This window comes from Ornithorhynchus anatinus, chromosome 18 (assembly GCF_004115215.2).
Source record: "Ornithorhynchus anatinus isolate Pmale09 chromosome 18, mOrnAna1.pri.v4, whole genome shotgun sequence".
NCBI lineage: Eukaryota > Metazoa > Chordata > Mammalia > Monotremata > Ornithorhynchidae > Ornithorhynchus > Ornithorhynchus anatinus.
In genome coordinates this window covers 22,143,164-22,165,141 of record NC_041745.1, presented here as the reverse complement: position 1 = coordinate 22,165,141, position 21,978 = coordinate 22,143,164, and the positions used below count along the sequence as shown (strand labels likewise).

Below are 21,978 nucleotides of genomic sequence, written 5' to 3'. Positions count from 1 at the left end.
TGTGGAACATGGACTGGGTGCAATGTGATAATTTAGGAAAGCAGCGTGGCAGAGAGGAAGGTGCGCCGACTTGGGAGTCAGAGGATGTGGGTTCTAATCCCGGGTCACCATTTGTCTGCTGTGTGACCTGGAGCAAGCCACTTAACTTCTCTGTGCCTCAGTTACCTCATCTGTAAATTGGGAATTAAGACTGTGAGCCCCACGTGGGACAACATGATACAACTATACTACCTCAGCGCTTAGAACAGTGCTTGGCACATAGTAAGCACTTAATGAATACCATTATTATTATTGTAACTTATATTTACCTCAGAGCTTAGTAAAGTGTGTGCCACATAGCAAGAATTTAACAAATACCATAAAAAAAGCTTTCCTTATCATAGGGTCCATCAAGAAAGTAAACTCTCCATTATTGAAGAACTGAGTATAGTATTTTTTGCCAAACCATATCCATTTTTTTCTAAAGCCTTCTTAAAAAGCCAACACATCCAGTGGACATTCCCTGATCAATCTCCTTACTCCAGCAATCTGTTTTGAATTTCTAGATCACTAATTTTAAATCTCCATTTTTCCTATAATAATAATGAATATTTTTTAGGTGCTTACTATGTGCCAAGCCCTGTTCTAAGTGCTGGGATAGATACAAGTTACTCAGGTCAAACACGGTCTCTGTCCCACATGGGATTTACACTCTTACTCCCCATTTTACAGATGAGGAAACTGAGGCACAGAGAAGTTAAGCGACTTGCCCAAGGAGGATCTGGATAAAGAGATTCTAACTATAAGTGTAGATATGCAGCATGGCTCAGTGGAAAGAGCATGGGCTTGGGAGTCAGAGGTCATGCGTTCGAATCCCAGCTCTGCCCCTCGGTCTCGCCTATCCCGCCGTCGACCCCTGGGTCACGTCCTCCCGCGGTCCTGGAACGCCCTCCCTCCTAACCTCTGCCAAACTGATTCTCTTTCCCTCTTCAAAACCCTACTTAAAAATCACCTCCTCCAAGAGGCATTCCCAGACTGAGCTCCTCTTCCCCCTCTACTCCCTCTGCCATCCCCCCTTTACCTCTCCGCAGCTAAAGCCTCATTTTCCCCTTTTCCCTCTGCTCCTCCACCTCTCCCTTCCCATCCCCACAGCACTGTACTCGTTCGCTCAACTGTATATATTTTCGTTACCCTATTTATTTTGTTAATGAATTGTACATCGCCTTGATTCTATTTAGTTGCCATTGTTTTTACGAGATGTTCTTCCCCTTGACTCTGTTTATTGCCATTGTTCTTGTCTGTCCGTCTCCCCCGATTAGACTGTAAGCCCGTCAAACGGCAGGGACTGTCTCTATCTGTTGCCGACTTGTTCATCCCAAGCGCTTAGTACAGTGCTCTGCACATAGTAAGCACTCAATAAATACTACTGAATGAATGAATGAATGAATGAACTTGTCAGCTGTGTGACTGTGGGCAAGTCACTTAACTTCTCTGTGCCTCAGTTACCTCATCTGTCAAATGGGAATTAACTGTGAGCCTCACGTGGGACAACCTGATTACCCTGTATCTACCCCAGCGCTTAGAACAGTGCTCTGCACATAGTAAGCACTTAACAAATACCAACATTATTATTATATGAAGGGGCTGGGGAAGAAATCTCCTGATAAAAAAAGGAAACACTGAGGATGGCAAGGCAACTATTAAGCAATATCTATTTGATTTCTAAAGGAATCTGTTATGGATCACAGCAAAATTGCAGCTTTGTAAAGTCAACAGCCAGAACTCCGAACCTGTGCCTCAAAGTACTTTACTCACTTCCAGTATTCTGGAGAATTACAATTTTCTTTCAATTATGTGCTTAATGATCAGGATCGGAAACTTGTAAATTATGTGTAATAAAGTTTTACATTGGATTAAGATGTAGTAAACCATTACCTAAGTACTTAAACTTCACAGACGACAAATTAAAGTGTATTTATCGAACCAGACTTTGACAAACACTTCAATCTAAATAAGGTGTCATGTTCAATTCTTTATTCATTTCTCAAGTTAACGTGAGAAACTATGCCATCTTCTAAGATTGTGTGCATTTACCTTATAAACCACTTGGGATTGTTTTCAAATTATTTTCTTGAAATACTAAACTTTCCAATTGAGTGTTTTTTTTAGCCTAAGCAAATCAATTAGCATCTAGAAAATAGTAGTTGGGAACTGACATAGGTTGCATTCTGAGTGAAAATCCCCTCATTTATCTGCTTTAATGATGTTGCTTCCATAGGACTCTCTCGGGTTTGCTTCAGGGCATTGGTTTCCTGTTTTTCACTCAACAACTCCATCCATTAAATCAGGGATTATTTTAGGATGTCTGAAACTGAAATTGGATTTGAACACTGACAGTTTACCCCTTACTTATGAAAATATTTTTTCTGTATTCATAGACGCATTTCCGTAACTCACCATGAAGTAACAGTAGTAAAAGAGAGAATTTGACTTGCTAATATGAGCCCTTGCCTGACAACCTCAAAAGTGAAACTATCTGAAGTAAATCTTCAGTAAAGAACAATCAACAATGTGAATAGACTCATTTAGAGCTAGACTCATCTCCCTTAAGAGGTTGGCTGGAGATTGTGAGGGCAGTATTAGCGGTGATGGTGGTTGTAGTAGCCTGGGCTTAGAATGGTGCTTTGCACATAGTAAGCGCTCAATAAATATGGTTGAATGAATGATGCTATGCAATAGGTAATTGATAAGTGGGGACACACTCACTGCTCCTATGAAGCTTACATTCCAGTGGAAGAAACAAACATAAAAATATTTACAATTAGAACGGGTGAGAGAAATAATCTATGCATGAATGTGTCAGGAGGGTGTAAATGTGTTTATACCTGTTTTATACATTTGTGCTGGAGTTGGCTGAAGGGATGTTATGACTTTGGGTGCTGGGTACTGAGAAATTAATCATGGAGGTGGTGAGACTTTAGCGGGACTCTGACTATAGGGAAAGCTGAGTTCTGTGTTATGGGAAGGGAACATGTCCCCTATTTCTATTGTATTGCACTTTCCCAAGTGCTTAGTACAGTGCTCTGCACATAGTAAGTGCTCAATAAATATCATTGATTGATTGTTTGATTGATTCTGTCTGATGTGGGGTTGAAGGGAATTCCAGGTCAGGGGAATATCCCTGGCAAGCAAGGAAACCAGTTAAAAATTTCAAACTAGGAACTCCCCATTACATGAAACTATCCAAGACAAACCTCATTAGCTCATCTGTTGAGATATTCCTAATACCTTCCTCCTCCACAGGCCTAACCTAAAAACAGATTGGTCCTATTGAATATGACCTACTTGGTCTTTGGTGTTCCCGGGAGATACTTCTGTTCTCTTGTAGGACCTGCTCTGTGAAAGATTTTCTCTGGGTTCATCTTTCCTCCAGGTTTCTCCATAGCCCAAGTGCAACTTTCAAACATCTAAAAGGGTTTCCTCTATCTCAGAATTTGGGGAGGATTTTTAATTTCAAAATTGATGATTCCATTTTGAGGATTCAGTGACCCCAGGGCTTTCTAGCATGGATATAAATAGCAGTTGAGAGGGGAGAGTCTTTGAAGCTGAAAAAAATAGGTTCCACAGTGCTGTATTAGGCAAGTAGGAGGAGTTGGGGGTGGGGGGAAAGTTCATTTATTTCTTCTCTCCTACCTGATCCCCAGCATCTTGTTAGCTCACAGATTGTTAGAAGAGTGCAGTGGAAATAAAGGAACATTTATCATTCTCTTAGTCCAACATAACCATCCCGACCCTCATCCATACTGATGAGCATCTGCCCCTAGAGGACCATAAAAACCCGGGGTGGTAGCCCTCTTGTCCCCGGGTTAATCTTCCCTAAGGGCAGAAGGCTTGAATCTGCACACAGTGAACAGAGATATGAATCAATTGTGCTGAGGTGGATGCAAGGTAATTGGGTTGGACATAGTCCCCATCCCACACTGGGCTCGCAGTCTTAATTCTGATTTTACAGATGAGGTGACTGAAGCACAGGGAATAATAATAATAATAATGATGTTGATATTTGTTAAGTGCTTACTATGTGCCAAGTACTATTCTAAGCACTGGGGTAGATACAAGGTAATCAGGTTGTCCCTTGTGGGGCTCACAGTCATAATCCCCATTTTCCAGATGAGGTAACTGAGGCCCAGAGAAGTTAAGTGACTTGCCCAGAGTCACACAGCAGACAGGTGGAGGACCTGGGATTAGAACCCACTTCCTCTAACTCCCAAGCCCGTGCTCTTGCCACTAAGCCATGCTGCTTCTCTAAGAGAAGTAAAGTGACTTGCCCAAGGTCACACAGCAGATAAGTGGCAGAGCCAGGATTAGAATCCAGGTCCTTCTGACTCCCTGGACTGTGGTCTATCCACTAGACCATGCTGCTTAAAAAAAAAGGATTATAAGGTGGCTGGTTCGTTTGAGTTGAGTCATCTTCATTGTTCAGAATTTTGTTATTGCTTCAATTTGGGCTAACCCCAAACTCAAAAGAAATCACAGTTTCGAGTTCCAGGCATGTTGCGGGCCTATCACCCAGGAGCTTCACCCTGACACAGACTCACCAAAAGGTTTGAGACTTTTAGCAGTCCTTCTGTAACCCAATCCTGTGCCTCGGACCCCATTCCCGCTCACCTTATAAAAACCATCGCCCCTGCCCTTCTCCCCTCCTTAACTTCTATCTTTAACCACTCACTCTCCAATGTTTTCTTCCCCTCTGCTTTCAAACATGCCCATGTCTCCCCCATCCTAAAAAAAAACCCTCTCTCGACCCCACTTCCCCTTCCAGTTATCGCCCTTCCTTTTCAAGCTCCTAGAATGAGTTGTCAACACTCGCTGCCTAGAATTCCTTAACTCCCATTCTCTCCTGGACCCCCTCCAATCTGGCTTCTGTCCCCTCCACTCTACCAAGACATCTCTCTCTAAGGTCACCCACGACCTCCTTCTTGCCAAATCCAATGGCTCATACTCTATCCTAATCCTCCTTGACCTCTCAGCTGCCTTTGACATTGTCGACCATCCCCTTCTCCTCCACACCTTATCTCACCTTGGCTTCACGGACTCCGTCCTCTCCTGATTCTCCTCTTATCTCTCTGGCCGTTCATTCTCGGTCTCCTTCGCAGGCTCCTCCTCCCCCTCCCATCCTCTAACTGTTGGGGTTCCTCAAGGGTCAGTTCTTGGCCCTCTTCTGTTCTCCATCTACACTCACTCCCTCGGTGAACTCATTTGCTCTCACGGCTTCAACTGTCATCTCTATGCAGATGACACACAGATCTACATCTCTGCCCCTGCCCTCTCCCCCTCCCTTCAGGCTCGTAGTTCCTCCTGCCTCCAAGACATCTCTATCTGGATGTCTGCCCGCCACCTAAAACTCAACATGACCAAAACTGAGCTCCTCATCTTCCCTCCCAAGCACTGTCCTCTCCCTAACTTCCCTATCACCATGGATGGTACGACCATCCTTCCCGTTTCTCAGGCCCGCAACCTTGGTGTCATCTTTGACTCGGCTCTCTCGTTCACCCCACACATCCAATCCATCACCAAAACCTGCCGGTCTCACCTTTATAATATCGCCAACATCCACCCTTTCTTAACCTGCCGGTCTCACCTTTATAATATCGCCAACATCCACCCTTTCTTCTCCACCCAAACGGCTATCGTACTGGTACAGGCTCTCGTAATATCCTGGCTGGATTACTGTGTCAGCCTTCTCTCTGATATCCCTTCCTCCTCTCTCTCCCCGCTCCAGTCTATTCTTCACTCCGCTGCCCGGCTCATCTACCTGCAGAAACGCTTTGGGCATGTCACTCCCCTCCTTAAAAACCTCCAGTGGTTGCCTATCAACCTCCGCATGAAACAAAAGCTTCTCACTCTAGGCTACAAGGCTCTCCATCACCTTGCCCCCTCCTACCTCTCCTCCCTTCTCTCTTTCTACTGTCTACCCCGCACGCTCCGCTCCTCTGCCTCCTGCTTCCTCACCATCCCGCGTTCTTGCCTATCCCGCCGTCGACCCCTGGGCCATGTCCTCCCACGGTCCTGGAATGCCCTCCCTCCTCATCTCCGCCAAACTAATTCTCTTCCCCTCTTCAAAACCCTACTTAAAGCTCACCTCCTCCAAGAGACCCTCCTAGACTGAGCTCTCCTTTTCCCTCTGCTCCCTCTGCTCCCCCCTAACCCCCTTCTCCTCTCCTCAACAAAGCCCTCTCCTCCCCCCTTTCCCTCTGCTCCTCCCCCCTCCCTTCCCCTCCCCTCAGCACTGTATTCGTCCGCTCAACTGTATATATTTTCATTACCCTATTTATTTTGCTAATGAAATGTACATCACCTTGATTCTATTTATTTACTATCGTTTTAATGAGATGTTCATCCCCTTGATTCTATTTATTGCTATTGTTTTTGACTGTCTCCCCCAGTTAGACTGTAAGCCTGTCAAAGGACAGGGACTGTCTCTATCTGTTACTGATTTGTACATTCCAAGTGCTTAGTACAGTGCTCTGCACATAGTAAGCACTCAATAAATACTATTGAATGAATGAATTAGTGAACATTCCTAGACTTCAAACAACTCATTCAATCAATTCTATTTATTGAAGGCTTACTGTCTGTAGAACACTATACTGAATGCTTGGGAAAGTACAGTAGAATAGTATATCAGACACTTTCCCTGCCCTAAACAACTATACTGGCTTTCTCTTCCTGGCATCAGCTTTGTATTGGCTTGGACTCCCTGCCCCTACTAGTAGTGGCTGTCAGGTTCCAGGTGTTTTTCGGAGCAAGGCCTCTGAAGAAGCCAGGAAGATACCCTCTATCACACTGAGTCCTACTCCCATCCTTCCTCCCTGGTCTTCTAGCTAACCAGTGGACATGGGACCAGGACCACCTTCTTCTTCTTGATCTTCTACTGCAACACCTTCCCCAAGAACAGGCTTACTTCAGCCCAAGAAATGGTAGAAGCCCAGGGTGGAGTAAAGACCTAGAACGTCCACCTGAGAGATGCATTTCTAACATTACCACTCCCATGCTGGGTGAACTTGGGCAAGATCATTCAACTTTTCTGGCCTGTCAAATAGAGATATTAAGAGTGGTCCCATCCTAATGTAGAGGAATGCTGGAGAGAAAAAAATGAGAGCTCTAAGATGAAAGTGCCAGATAATGTTTCAGTGCTGTGTTCTGTAATATTATAAATGAGCCTGCCTTTTATGGTGGCTGAGACTCCTTAGGGAACAGCAGAGAAGAGAACAAATTCCCTTGGAGTCCTTCTCTAGCATTTAGGCATTTAGAGTCATCTCAGATCTCCTTAAAGTGGGGAATCTCGGCCTGAGTAGAAGAGCTCAGGACCCCCTTTCCTCTTTCCTCCCTCTGAGTGTCTACAAAACTCAAAATGAGGAACTGATGGAAAGGAGTCTAGTTGAGACTGGCAGCCTGATGGCAGTATCTCCTCTAGCCTAAACCATCTGCCTCTGAGCTTCCTGGTGTGCTGTGAATGACCCTATGCACCCATCCACTTGGTGCAGTTCATTTTATGAGGTGCCTGAGGAGTACATTATAAAGTGACGTTCCTTGCCCCAAAGAAGCCTACACTCTAAAGGAAAAGGCCAACCCAAGCTAATGGAGACCAACCCAGGCTAATGGAGTGATAGCACTAATAACTGTGATATTTGTTAAGTGCTTACTCCTCGCTAAATACTGTACTAAGCCTTGGAGTAGATACAAGTTGATCGGGTCTGACAGTCCCTGAACTACAAGGGACTCATAGTCTAAGTAGGAGGAAGAGCAACAATTGAATCCCCATTTTAGAGAAGAGAAAACTGAAGCAGAGAGATGCTAAGTCGCTTGCCCAAAATCATGCAGCAAACAAGGGACAGAGATAGAATTAGAACCCAGGTCTTCTGACTCCCAGGTCCATACTCTTTCCCCTAGGCCATGCTGCTTCTAGTAGTCAAAAAACATGATTTAATAACATATACACATAAGTGCTGAGGATGGGTTTAAATAGATCCACAAGTACCAGATTTGGCTGATGGATTTGTATGGCTTGGGATACTGGGCAATTTATTCATTCATTCATTCTGTAGCATTTACTGAGCACTTACTGTGTGCAGAGCACTGTACTAAGCGCTTGGAAAGTATAATTCAGCAACAAAGAGAGGCAATCCCTGCCCATAGTGGACTCACAGTCTAGAAGAGGGGAGACAGACATCAAAAGAAGTAAACAGATCAAAACAAGTAAATGGGGAAGGCTTGTGGGAGGAGGGCAGTAAATTAGGGGAGAGTGGTGGTCTGTCAAATTATTCATTCAATTGTATTTATTGAGCGCTTACTGTGTGTAGAGCACTGTACGAAGTGCTTGGAAGGTACAATACAGCAATAGAGAGAGACAATTCCTGTCCACAACGGGCTCACAGTCTAGAGGGGTGGAGACAGACTTCAGTACAAGTAAACAGGCATCAATATAATTAAATAGAATTATAATTCTATTAGGGAATTAGGGAAGCAGTGCTCCTTGCAAATGGATGCCTCTCGCTTCATCATGACAGAAGTCACAAATCTCAGCCCTAACTTCCCACGCTCATCAGTCAAGTATGTATAAAACACTGGCTTCTAATAATTTCAAACCCAATTAAAGAAAAAAAAAACTAAGGCCAAATGAGGGTCTCTGGCTCCCCAATTCAGCCAGTGCTTCTTTGACTTTGGGTTTTCAGCCTTCACGCTTCCTTCCTTTCTTCTTGCTCCTATGGTGTAATGTATCAGGGCTCTGATACATACATCAGGTTTGGCTCTCTTTGTGCTCTGGGACCCCTAAGGAACTATCCCACTCCATACCCCCAACTCCCCGAGAAAAAAAACGGCTCCCAGCATTCTCATCTCTGCCTTTAGAGTCTGATTTGGAATTTTTTTGCTTGCATATTTATGTCTGATTTTATAACCCAAGGAATATCATCTTCCCTTGGTCTGGTCTGGTGTGCTTTCTGTATAAAATATTGTATTACTTTTTTCCCCTTCTGAAGTTGTTCTCAGCTTTAGGAATGAAGCCATCAAGATGTATCAAAGCCCAGCCTATAAGTAGTGCCTGGGAAGATGCTCGTTTTATTGGATGCAATTCAGAAAGGCAGAAAGAAGCTATTATTTAAATAGTCCTACATCAGAAACTGATAATATATGATGTGAGAATCGCAAACTCAGTGCTAAGTTTCTGGCCCGATTAAAAAGAACTTGAGCAAAACTATAGTTTGGATAGGTTGAGGTTTCTTTCAAGAGAATATCTTTTTGCCAAGCATGATTTTTCCCACAGGGTTGGGGAAAACAGGCAGGCTTTAATCCCAAATCCTCATAAAGAGGGGCTTTCTTTTCACAGTAGACAACCAAATGTCTGCTTCAGGTAGAAAATAAGGAACTGAACTGGGCAATCAACAGAGGAATTTATTGAGTGAGTTCCTATATGCAGACCACTGCATTAAGCAGGAAAGAAGCTTACATTCTAGAGGAGGAATCTACAGTCTAGAGGGCAGAAGGAGTTAGCTTTCCTTCTGCTGTTTTCAGCACTGTGATGTTTTCCCTCACAACTTCTGGATAAGAGAATCATTTTCAGATTTTTGCTTCATATTTTGGGACAGAGGTGGAGAAAGTCAGTTACCCAAAGGCATCTTTGCCCAAAGTTCTGGCTGCAAAATGAGGCAAGTTTCTTTGAACACTCCAAATTCCCAAATGATTTTATTTTATTTCACTCCAGTCTCGTAAATTAAGCCAAATGGGCATAAAAGGTATTTATCTCAAGTCTCTCTCCTTGCACTTTAGAAAGTGCTGATTATACAGTGAAATCAGTCTTCGTATTTTTATGTCATAGACATTAAATAACTTCCATTGTTTGGGGTTTTGGAAGGAGTGATGAAAATGTGCTATTTAACATTTAAAACTGGCTGTTGTTCACAATATTTATAGGATATTTTTCAGCACATATTCTGCATCCACATTATACAAGTCTATACGAAGAGCTCACATTACTGCAACATTTAAAGAATGCACACATTCAAAACCCTGTAATAAAAAAAAAACACAAAACTATTTTTCAATGAGTAGCAAAATAATAGCACTGAGTTAAACTTTGAAGTAGAAATATTGGGCACACCTTTACTTGTAAATATATGTATTCCAAAGTTAAACTATAACGCTTGTGACTATCATATTCAGTCTCAATTGTTTTTAAAAGCAGACAGTAAACAGTTTAGGCAAATGAGAAAGCGATTCTATTTGTATTTTGCAATACGATTAGAATGCAGCAGAAAGATGTGGGCATCGAAGCAATTGTAAAACAAAGTTATTTTCACACCTAGTGTGTTAAAATTGTAGGTAAGGCTTTGGATAGAGTTGGCTCTATTACATAGTATTGAATGTGTTATTTAAAGGAATGGAGCTCATAATTCTAGAGATAGACCATAATGGATGTAAAATTGCAGAGAACGAACATGTTTTCCTTTCTCGGTAGAATGTGTGCTTTGGATTATCCAAGTTCTAGTTTGTACAATATGCCATAATTGTTTATAAAAATATCTTTTCCTGATTCATATCAACAGCAATGAAATGAACCACGATCCAACAGGTCTGTTTATTGAAAGATAATGTTTATTACACTGTTTATTAAGACAGTATAGTGTGGGCAGTCAATTTAGCCATCTGAATGTATGCACCACTTCGCTTTGGCTTTGTGGCCTGGTATAATTTAATGACAGATTTCCACTGTCAAATCTGAGGCTCACTGTAGTCCTTTAGACTGATGACCAGTTTAATTGGAAGTAGTGTAGCCTGGTAGTCAAAAGATCTGGGTTCAAGTCTCAGTCCTGCCACTGGTCTACTCTGTGACTTAGGCAAGTCATTTAACCTCTCTGAGCCTCAGTTTTCTCTAATGTAAAATGGGGATAAAATAGATTGTGATCCCTGTGTGGGACAGGGACTGTGTCCAAACTCATATCCTTGTATTAATAAATGCCATACTTAGAGTAATAATTAATAAAAGCACAGTTAGATGCCACTTTGCACCAGGAAACCTTACACACAGTCAAAGAGTTTCATTGTCAATGTTGAGATTAAAAGTGTCACAGAATCCAACCACCCATCCTACAAAGTAAAAGACTCAAACAGACCTGGGTATACCACAGAAATGTCTTGGGACCCAAGTTTCCAAATATTTTGCTAGTGAAAACGCCATTCATTTTTATACCAAATGAATATTGGCTTCCCCAAAGTCATTCTATGTCCCCACCTCTCTTTCCTCAATCAATCAAATGTATTTATTGAGAGCTGATTATGTGCAGAACACTGTACTAAATGCTTGGGGGAGTTGGGTACAGGTCATAATCATGATCCCTGTACATCAGGAGTTTACAATCTAGTGACAGCAGCAGACAGTAAAATAAATTACAGAGAGCAGAAGCAACAAAGCATAATAATATGTACCTAAGTGCTCTAGATTTTGCCGGAAGAAATGAGTCTCATTATATTAGAGAGCATCCATAGGAATGTACTGTATTGGAATTAATGGACTGTAGTGGAATTAATCAGATCTGATGATCAGAAATTGCAAGTTTCATATCCGAGTTCCTGAGGACAAATAAAGGCAGTTCTACATTATGGTCTGAATGTTTTTCAGCAACTCTTAAGTTTTGCCTGTGCCCTGTATCAATCCTGTGCTCACCATCTTTAGACTAGTTCACCCTGACTAGGCATTAGGATTGGGAAAATGCAGTCACTTTACAAATTTGGAATAGTTTGCCTCAAGACCCTTGGTTTCATCCCTATTGATGACAGGCAAGGCACAAAACAAGCTTTACTCAACAAGTTGCTGCCCAATTCTACTACCAGCACCCCCAGGTAGGGGCTGACAATCCGATGGACGTTTGCACAGAGAAGCAGCGTGGCATAGTGGAAAGAGCATGGGTTTGGGAGTCAGAGCTCATGGGTTCAAATTCCAGCTCTGCCACTGATCAGCTGTCTGACTTTGGGCAAGTCACTTGACTTCTTTGGGTCTCAGTTACTTGTCTGAAAATGGGGATTAAAACTGTGAGCCCCACGTGGGACAACCTGATTATCTTGTAACTACACCAGCGCTTAGAATGGTGCTCAGCATATAGTAAGCGCTTAACAAATGCCATCATTATTATTATAAGACACATAGAAGGAAGCACACACAAAAGATTAACCATTCTCAAGAATCCAAGCTGTCATCTTAAGGCAAAGTACACTGAATTGCCATAAAACACTAGGTAAGAATCCCTCTTTTGTTGAATTCAAGCAAGATTATTGAGCAGCAGGAATGATCTGCACAGATTCCATTGGGGACTATTTTCAAATTGCAATGCTTTTTTTTTAATACATTAGAAAAAAATAAAATACACATACCAATATTTAGATTGATGAAAATTAAGCATGCAAAAGGCTCATAAAGTTTTAAATTTGTTTTTCTTTTGAAATCATACCTGATTGATTCATGACTAATAAGTTGTAATCGTTAAATGTCATTTTCAAAGTAACTGTGGTTCTGTATCACAGTGATGAAGGATTTGATAACTTTGGTTATCGTCACAGTCCAAACGATCCAGTTAAAGGCCCAATCTTAAAAATAATAATGGTGACACTTACTAAACGCTTATTGTGGACCAAACACTGTACTAAGTTTAGGGGTAGATATAAGTTAATAAAGTAGGACACAGTCCTTTTCCTTTTCCACAGTCTAAGTAGGAAGGACAACAGGGATTGAATCCTCATTTTACAGATGAGGAAATTTCGACACAAAGAAGTTAAGTGACATGCCCAAGATCACACAGCAGACAAGTAGTGGAGCAGGGATTAGAACCCAGGTCCACTGACCCTCAGGCCCATGCTCTCTCCATAGGGACACTGCTTCTCTCTTTTATTAAATATTGGGCAGGTACAATTTATGTAACAAAATATTTTTTAAGAAATGTAGGAGCAGAGTTTCAAGGTATCCCTTTGAATGTTTGAACTACACGTTCTTGTTGCTGCCCAATATAACTCTTTGACTCAATGTTGGAGAGATACAATTTATGTATCAAAGCATTTTATAAGTGTATGAGCAAACAGAGTTTCAAGACATCCCTTTGAATGTTTGAACTACACATTCTAGTTGTCCAATATAATTGTCCCTTTGAACACAATTGGGTATACCTTTGTTCAGAGCTTTGAAGTTCACCTTCCTCCAAGATAAGCTGTTTCCTTCTTCTGCTGTGGTATGAAGTGGAATTAAGATCATTATAGTTTGACAAACACAAATCCTACACAACCACCTTGCTGTGTACTGAAACTGTGTTTCATGCCTGTTTTTATGCCCTGTGGGTGGGGGTCCCCAAGGGAGAGGGAAAGCATTCCTAGAAGAGGGTCTTATTTCCTTTCATTTTATTTAACCTAGTGATGCCACGTTTTGCTGAACAAGTGGAAGTTGCCATTGAAGCTCTGAGCGCAAATGTTCCCCAACCATTCGAAGAGAATGAATTCATAGATGCTTCCCGCCTGGTATACGATGGAGTTCGTGACATCAGGAAAGCAGTTCTGATGATCAGGGTATGTAAGGAGCCTGGGAAGGTAAAGTTGGAGAAGAGAGAGGAGAAAAGTATTATAGCCAGAAACAGAAGGAGTTAATCTGCATTCCTTCTTTTCCTTTGCTTCTCAAAAAATCCCCTTGTACATTTGAATGTGTTTCACAGCAAAATAAAATGTTGGAGAGATGTTTTTTTCTCAACAGATTTGGTTGATGAAGAGGTTCTCTGGGTTCTAAAATGAAAGGGGAGATTTCCAGCTCAGGTTCAATCTGTGCTTAGAGTGAAAATACACCTTACTGTTTTCTACTCAAATGCTCCCAGTTTTTTTTTTATGTTATGTGTTCAGTGCTCACTATGAGGTTAAGCACTGTCCTAAGTATTGGGATAGATACAAATCAATCAGTTTTTGCACCAGTGCCCACCCTGGTCCAGGGACCAGGACAACCCCATGCGCCTTCTGATCAGGGAGCCAATCAGGAACAATAGAGCTTTGTTTCATTCTCGTGTAAATTAGTGTTCTTCTTGAAAGAGACCACTGATTCATTTTCATTCATGTCCTTATCCAGGTTCTTCTCCAAGTCACCAATGGTGGTTTAACACAGTATTAACCTAAATCAATTGATCAGTCATATTCAATGAGTGCTTACTGTGCGCTGAGAACTGTAGAAGGGGCTTGGGAGAGTCACTGCAACAGAGTTGGTAGACATGTTCCCTGCCCACAAGGAGCATGCATTCTAGAGGAGACAGACATTAAAATAAATTATGAATAGGGAAATAAGCACTGTGGGAACAAGGGTGATGTGAATATCAAAAGCTTTAAAGGATATAGATCAAAGCACAATGCTGATGCAGAAGGGAGAGGGTGAAGGGGAGAGAAAGCCTTAGTAGGGTAGCCTCTTGGAGAAGATGAGATGTTAATAAGGCTTTGAAGGTGGGGACAGTGATTGTCAGATAATGAAGGGGGAGGGAGTTCCAGGATGGAGGCCGGAAATGGGCAAGTTATCATCAGCAAGATGAGCATGAGTGAGCAGTTGGGTGTTAGAAGAGCCAAGTGAACATGCTGTGGTGTAGTAGGAAATATAGTAGGGGACAAGGTAATTGAGTGCTTTGAAGCCAATGGTGAGGAGCTTCTTTTTGTTGCAGAAGTGGAATCACTGGAACAACTGGAGGTTCTTGAGGAGTGGGTCACCATGGACTGAATGGTGTTTTCAGAAAAATGATCCAGCCAGCAAAGTGGAGAATGGCCTGGAGTGGGGAGAGACAGGAGGTAGGGAGGTCAGAGAGGAGGCTGACACAGTAGCTAAGGCAGGATGGGATAAGTGTCTGGATCAGCATAGTAGCAGTTCAAATTTAGAGGAAAAGGCAGATTTTAGCGATGTTGTGAAGGTCAAACTGTCAGGATTTGGTGAAGGATTGAATACGTGGGTTGAATGAAACAGATGAGTGGAGTATAATGACAAGGTTATGGGATTGTCAAGTAAGGAGGATGGTGGTGCTATCTACAGTGAGGGGAAGGCCAGGGGAAGAGCAGGATTTGGGGGGGAAGATGAGGCGTTCTGTTCTGGACACATTAAATCCTCAAATGTTAATTTTCAGGCAGCCATTGTGAAGATCTTTGTTAATAACGACCACTCAATTTGGTTCCAACTAATAAGAGATTTCCACAAATCCTAAAAGACAGGGACCATGTCTGCTAATTCTGTTGTATGTACTCTTCCATGCGTTTAATACGGGGCTCTATACAAAGTAAGCACTCAGTAGATATTGATTGGTTGATTGATAAGCGTCATACATTCGATTCTCCTGAGTCTGATTCCCTTCCCAGGCAGTAAATCGAGTTCTTAAGGAGGTGCATCCACTCCTTCAAACCACTGGGGTGTGCTGCAGGGTATAGAATGGCCCCCTAATGGCCTGGAAGAGTGAATTAACCTCAACAAGTAAGTACCTGATTTACTAGCAGAGAGAAAGCCTCTGGGGAGAATCTGGCCCACATACAATTTAAATGTTTTATCCTCCTGCCTATCAGCCATTACTCTAAAGTCTTACAAGAAAGCAAAACACACTGAAAATGTAGAAGCATGTAGGGAAAAACGATCTCGACTTAAATTAATTGTCAGATCCTGGATCTGATGACTTCCTGCCAATGACCAGCTCTCGGTTTTCTAATTGAACAGACAGCAAATTTTGAAGGAAACCCCAAGCCATCCCAAAAACCTTCTGAAGTGTTGGAGCCAAAGATTTCCACAATCCAAGTGGCCCATCAGAGAAGCAAAACAATCCTGGAAATTGACTGATCTAGCTATCAACTCTTCTACCTTCCCTCTGCTCTCAATCATTTCAGTGTGCAGAGCACTGAACTAAGGTCTTAGTACAGTTCAATGGATTTGGGAGACACATTCCCTGCCCACAAGGATTTTAGGTCAATAATGATGAGGGAATGGGACCCGGGATCAAATGTGGTTTTGATAACCAAGGAACTTCCCAGCCGATCATTATTAAAAGATTTGAAGACTGCTCTAATCTGCTTTCCCACACAAACATGGAACCTTTAATTTTACTCTTGAATGGAAAAAGTCAATGCCAGCCCTTTCCTCCTTCCCTCCCATAATTTCTGAGAGATAGTCCCTTTCTAACAGCTTCTAGTTGGTTAGCTTGTCCTTTTTCATTACACCACTAATCTGGGAAGCAAAAGGTTTTAGAGGCTTCATGAGCTGTAAGACAACATCATAAGTTGGGATGAAATATCATAGTCTTGTTAGAGCAAGTGTCATTCCTCCTTCATGACATTTTATTTGATTTGATCAGGTGAGTGCTGTTCTTAATGATAATGCAGGAGGATGCATTATTGAGCTTTTTAATTACTCGTCATGGAAAGGGCCAAACCATCAGTAGCATCATCTTCAAAATCCAAGGACAACGCTCACTCTAACTTTACCGTTAAAATGTAGGAAGATAGAAAGTGGCTTTCTGTTCAGCTCCTACAATCTGACAAAGCTTAAAGGTACTGCCTGTAATTTTTAAAAGACCATCCCTTCACAAACCATGAAAATTGCTTTCAGATTTTAATGAATCATTGTTCTCTTTTCTGTTAACTAATTAAATTAATTTGTCAACAAATGATACATTGTTCTGCAAGAAGAAAGAGAAAAATATTTTCAAGAGTCATAAGAGCAGAAGGGACTTTGAAAGGCCAACTAGTCCATTCCCCTGCCTTCAGACATTGCTTCACCTAAGACAACAGGCAGGAAGCACAATATTTTCAGGTGATCAGAAGGGGTCAGGGAATGTTTTTCTAGTGATATGCCAGAGATAGCAAAATGCTGTTACACCACAGATCCAAAGAGGTTCAGGGTAATGTCAGTACATCCTTCTGTAGCTCCTCATGTTTAATGTATTTCTTAATATGTAACCCAAGTCTCTAATCCTGCAGGTAAGTCTCTTTCCTATTCAATTAATCAATCATATTTATTGAGCACTTACTGTATGCAGGTCACTGTACTCAGATCTTGGGGGAGTGCCATATAACAGAGTTGGTAGACTTGTTCCCTGTCCACAAGGAACTTGTAGTCTAGAAAAGGAGACAAACATTTAAAAAAAGTTAGGGATATGTATATAAGTGCTGTGAGGCTGAAGGTGGGGTGAATAAAGTGTTCAAATCCAAGAGCAAGGATGACACAGAAGGGAGAGGGAGTAGGGGAATTGAGGGCTAGTTGGAGAAGAACTCTTGGAGGAGATATGATTTTAATAAGCTTTTGAAGGTGGAGGAAATGATCATCTATTGAATATGGAAGGGTGAGGGAGTTCCAGGCCAGGGGCAGAACATGAGCAAGATGTCATTGATGAGATAGACGAGATCGAGGTACAGTGAATAGGTTGGTGTTCGATGAGTCAGTTGAATGTGTTGAGTTGTAGTAGGAAATCAGTGAGGTAAGGTAGGAGGGGATTGAGTGCTTTAAGCCCAATGGTAAGGTATGGTAATGCAGAGATGGTTGGACAATGTCTGGAGGTTCTTCAGGAGTAAGTAAACATGGACTGAATGGTTTAATTTTCCTTGAAAATGACTACCAGCTGATCCCCATCAGTGACTATCATCTATTTAACAACCCTTAAATACTCTTATTAGATCATCCCCAAATCTTCTCTTCTTTAGGCCAAAATATGTCAAGTTCTTTTCCCTTTCCTCTTAATCAGTTAATCTAAGGTCCTATTGTCCAGCCCCTTAATCATGTTGTTGGATTATCTCCAAATAATAATCAGTATGGCATTTGCTAAGGGCCTTTTATATGCTAAGCCACTGCATCACTGATGTACTTGGTCCTGTATCTCTTAACCCTTTGAAACTCACACCCTGCCAAACACACCACCTATGTAAATATTTTTATTCTCTGCCATTTCCCCTATCTGTAATTTATTTTAATGTTTTTCTCTCACTCTATACTGTAAACTTTTTGTGGGCAGAGATCATGTCTACCAACTCTATTCTATTGCACTCTCCCAAGTGCTTAGGACAGAACTCTGCACCCAGTTAAGTTCTCAATACCCCACTGATTGATTGACTGACTGGAGTGAAATAATAATAATAATAATGTTGGTATTTGTTAAGTGCTTTCTGTGTGCAGATCACTGTTCTAAGTGCTGGGGTAGATACAGGGTAATCAGGTTGTCCCACATGAGGCTCACAGTTAATCCCCATTTTACAGATGAGGTAACTGAGGCACAGAGAAGTTAAGTGACTTGCCCACAGTCACCCAGCTGACAAGTGGCAGAGCCGGGAGTCGAACTCATGACCTCTGACTCCAAAGCCCAGGCTCTTTCCACTGAGCCACGCTGCTAATTGTATCAGACATGGTCCCTGTCTCACATGGACCTACAAGTCTAAGAGGGGAGGAAAACAGGAATTCCATCCTTTTATAGATGAGAAAACTGAGGCACAGAGAAATTATCCAAAGTAATCTAGCAGTTGTGATGGAGTCAGAATTGGAACCCGAGTCTTCCGACTCCTAAGCCTGGGCTCTGTCCACTAGGTCATACTGCCTTTTAGAATATAGCTGCTACCATCTATCTACATTCATTTATCAAGTGACTCTCAGTGAGTTATCATTTGAAAAAAAAATAAAGGTAACCCCTAAATAGAATAGCATTAGGAAGATACAGATATGCAGTTAAATAACTGAGGTCACAGTTAGCTATTTCTGTGTATTATATTGTTGGATTTTCTAATAGGAGTAGCATAAGAAATTATAGTGAAAATATGAGGTGAAGAAGCTCTGGTGAACATACAAATTTAATTCTGAAAATTTCTGTGGAGCAAAGTAGTTGAAGGCACTTTCAAATCTACTCAACATTTTAGCCATTAACCCTTTTACCTCACCCAGCTGCTCTCAGTACCAAAAAATGTGGGGCAATCAGCATATTGTTTAAAACCAACGTCTGTTCATGTGTTTATAAGCTACAAGAGAGATAAGGGAAAATGCCTGAAGTAAATTATTGTAACCCTGCGAACTAGGGCATGAGGTTAAGCTTACCCCGCTCTAATGTAAAGACAATAGGGTTTTACTTTAAGAAAACAATGATCATTGAAATGTCGAGAGAAGATTTTCTCGTATCTGTCATCCCCACTTTTCTGTTTAGTGAGTTTTCTCCCAGAGCTAAAGATGAAGTCACTTATAATCTTGCCATTGCATCTGTCAGCAAAATTTACCAATTTACTGTAATTTTTCCCCAGCATATCAAGAGCAGTGGAATTGTCAGAGCAGATTATCTGTGTTCACGTTGCAAATCCACCCAGTTATTTGAACTGAACTGTTTTCTCTGCACCTTAGTTTGGTAAAGTGAGGGAACAAAAACTTTTTTATTTATTTATTTTTGTCTTTAATGTCCCCGAGAAAGAAAATTGAGTGCGGTCACACTGTTGAGAGAATGTTAATATAGTTGACAGAGAGACAAGATGAGACTAGCTTGGAAAACTATCGAGTGGAATATAATATTGGCATGGAAGGCCCAATTCATGCCTGCCTGCCAGATCAAATCAGGAACAAGATTTGATCAGTAGGGTTGGAGGTAGTCAATGAATCCAGTCCAGTTGAATGCAAATGGACTTGGTGGAGATGGAATTGGAAAAAGACAGGTTTCAGTTCCGCTGCCTCCCGTGAATGCCTCATGAGTGCCTCCCATGAAAGGAAACATCCACAGTTTCTGCCAGTGGGGAATTCAAGATGCCCACTGTTTTTCATTTTTCAAGATCATCTCAGATTAGATTTGTATGCAGTGGAGATAACTTCTTCCATGGTCTTCAGCATCTCAGCCCAAGAGATTTATAAAATGTCAGGAGTTGGGGTTCCAGGCCTGGGTCAGAAGAATCCACTGCAACCTGGCAATATTTTGTCATGTTTTCAGATATAAGAATACTGAGAACTCAGTTTGCTGTGATATGTCCCAGTTCATTCTGGCCAGGGGGGAAATTCTCATTCAGGTTGCCTAGGAACATTGTGTGTGGTATTTTGGTAACAGCTGAACTATGATTTTTTTTTCAAGACAAAAAGAATAAAAATTAAACCAGGGTTGGGCCACTTCTGCTCCAAGGAGATTGCAAATTTCCTCCGTTATGTCATTTGCTGAAGTTCTTGGAATCGGATTCTGGGGGTTGGTGGCTAGTGTCTAGTGAGGATACCCATTGTGCATTCCCTAAAAGTGAGAGTAAGGAAAGGGGCAAGCGGGGATTAGAAGTAGGAATCCCCATGATCCCTCTATCCCTAAATACTTCCCTAAAGATTGCAGGTCCTTGTTACTCATCGTCTTCACCATCATCAGTGTTTATTGAATGCTGTATGCAGAACACTGAGTTAGACCTTGGGACCATACAAGTAAATTTGAAGACACAGTCCCTGCTCTCTTTATAAATCTGATTCTCCCTGGAAAGTTCAAGCTCCAAGAAGTGTTCTTGGGCTGCCTTCTCCATTGTGGGTAATATTACCTGAGGCTTTATGCTCATTCGGAATGCTTACCTGAGCTCTCAAGATGATGTGATAGGATATGAGAAGCAGCGTGGCTCAGCGAAAAGGGCCTGGGCTTGGGAGTCAGAGGTCATGGGTTCTAATCCCAGCTCTGCCGCTTGTCAGCTGTGTGCCTTGGGCAAGTCACTTCACTTCTCTCTGCCTCAGTTACCCCCCCTTAAAATGGGGATTAAGACTGTGAGCCCTATGTGGGACAACCTGATCATCTTGTATCTACCCCAGCGCTTAGAACAGTGCTTCACATATAGAAAGCGCTTAACAAATGCCCTCATTATCATCATCATTATTATTATATTCACACTGCAGCCCTTGAGTCATCCAAATCAACCAATCAGTCTTAGCTCTGTGCTAAGCACTTGAAGGTGTACAATACAGCAGAGTTTGAAGGAGGCATCATTTCTCTACACTGTTCATGCCAAATACTTTTAGTTGATCTTAAATTGCTCATTTTTCACTGTCTTGAGCAAGAAGATTAATACATGCCAGTCTCTCAATTAATTAATGATTAATGACTATTGAGGACTTACTGTAGGTACAGTTATAATGGAGTTTTCAGCAATTTCTGAAGTATCATCCTGGCTACTAGTGTGGTCACCGGAACACAAAAATGTTTGAATTTTTCTATCTCACCAAATGCGTCATTCAGAGCCTTGTCCATGCAAAAAGCCATGTACCCCTAATTATGAGGTATCATTCAACCACTGGCAGCTGGGCAGGGCAGTGTTTAGTCCATTTCCCTCTGTTGTTCCTCAAGGACTCTGGTTCCACTTAGATTTGGGATGAGACTGATCCAGGTTTTGCCAATGGACAGAGGTCCTGGGGGGGTGTCCAGATCAGGCCCCAGACCAGCTTCAAGATGGTATCAAAGTTAGCAGCAAAGCAGCAGCTGCTTAGCTTGCTGTAGACAAGACTATAAACTCCCTGTAGCCTGTAAGCTCCTTATGAGAAAGAATTACATGTACCATTATATTGTATTGTACTGTCCCAAGCTCTGAATACAGTAAGTGCTCAATAAATATCACTGATGGATTAATTTCTGTTTTAAACTCTTTTAGGACATAGTCTGTGTCTTTTTGTCCCTACTGTCCTCTCTCAAGCACTATAGATTCTTGATAAATACCAGTCAGTCAGTCAGTAGTATACTGAGCACTTACTGTGTGCAGAGCACTATACTAAGCTCTTGGGAGAATATAATGCAACAATATAATGGACACATTTCCTGTCCACGGTGATTTTTACAGTCAAAAGGGAAGACAGATATTAATATAAATACATTACAGATATGTATATAAGTAACGTGGGCCTGGAAGAGGGGGATAAATAAAGGGAACAAGTCAAGGAGATGCAGAAGGGAGGGGAGAAGAGAAAGGAGATCTTAGTCAGGGAAGGCCTCTTGGAGGAGA

General features: G+C 41.8%; 1 protein-coding gene across 6 annotated transcripts in view; it reads left to right on the top strand.

Annotated features, from left to right (window-relative positions):
• The window catches only part of CTNNA2 (catenin alpha 2), a 1,145,386-nt gene that overhangs the window by 1,057,868 nt on the left and 65,540 nt on the right, over nt 1-21,978 (top strand). For all 6 annotated transcript variants that reach the window (XM_029083155.1, XM_029083152.2, XM_029083150.2 and 3 more), the window contains one exon: nt 13,433-13,584. In XM_029083155.1, the coding sequence (XP_028938988.1) occupies nt 13,433-13,584 (152 nt within the window). The remainder of the gene's footprint in view (nt 1-13,432; nt 13,585-21,978) is intronic.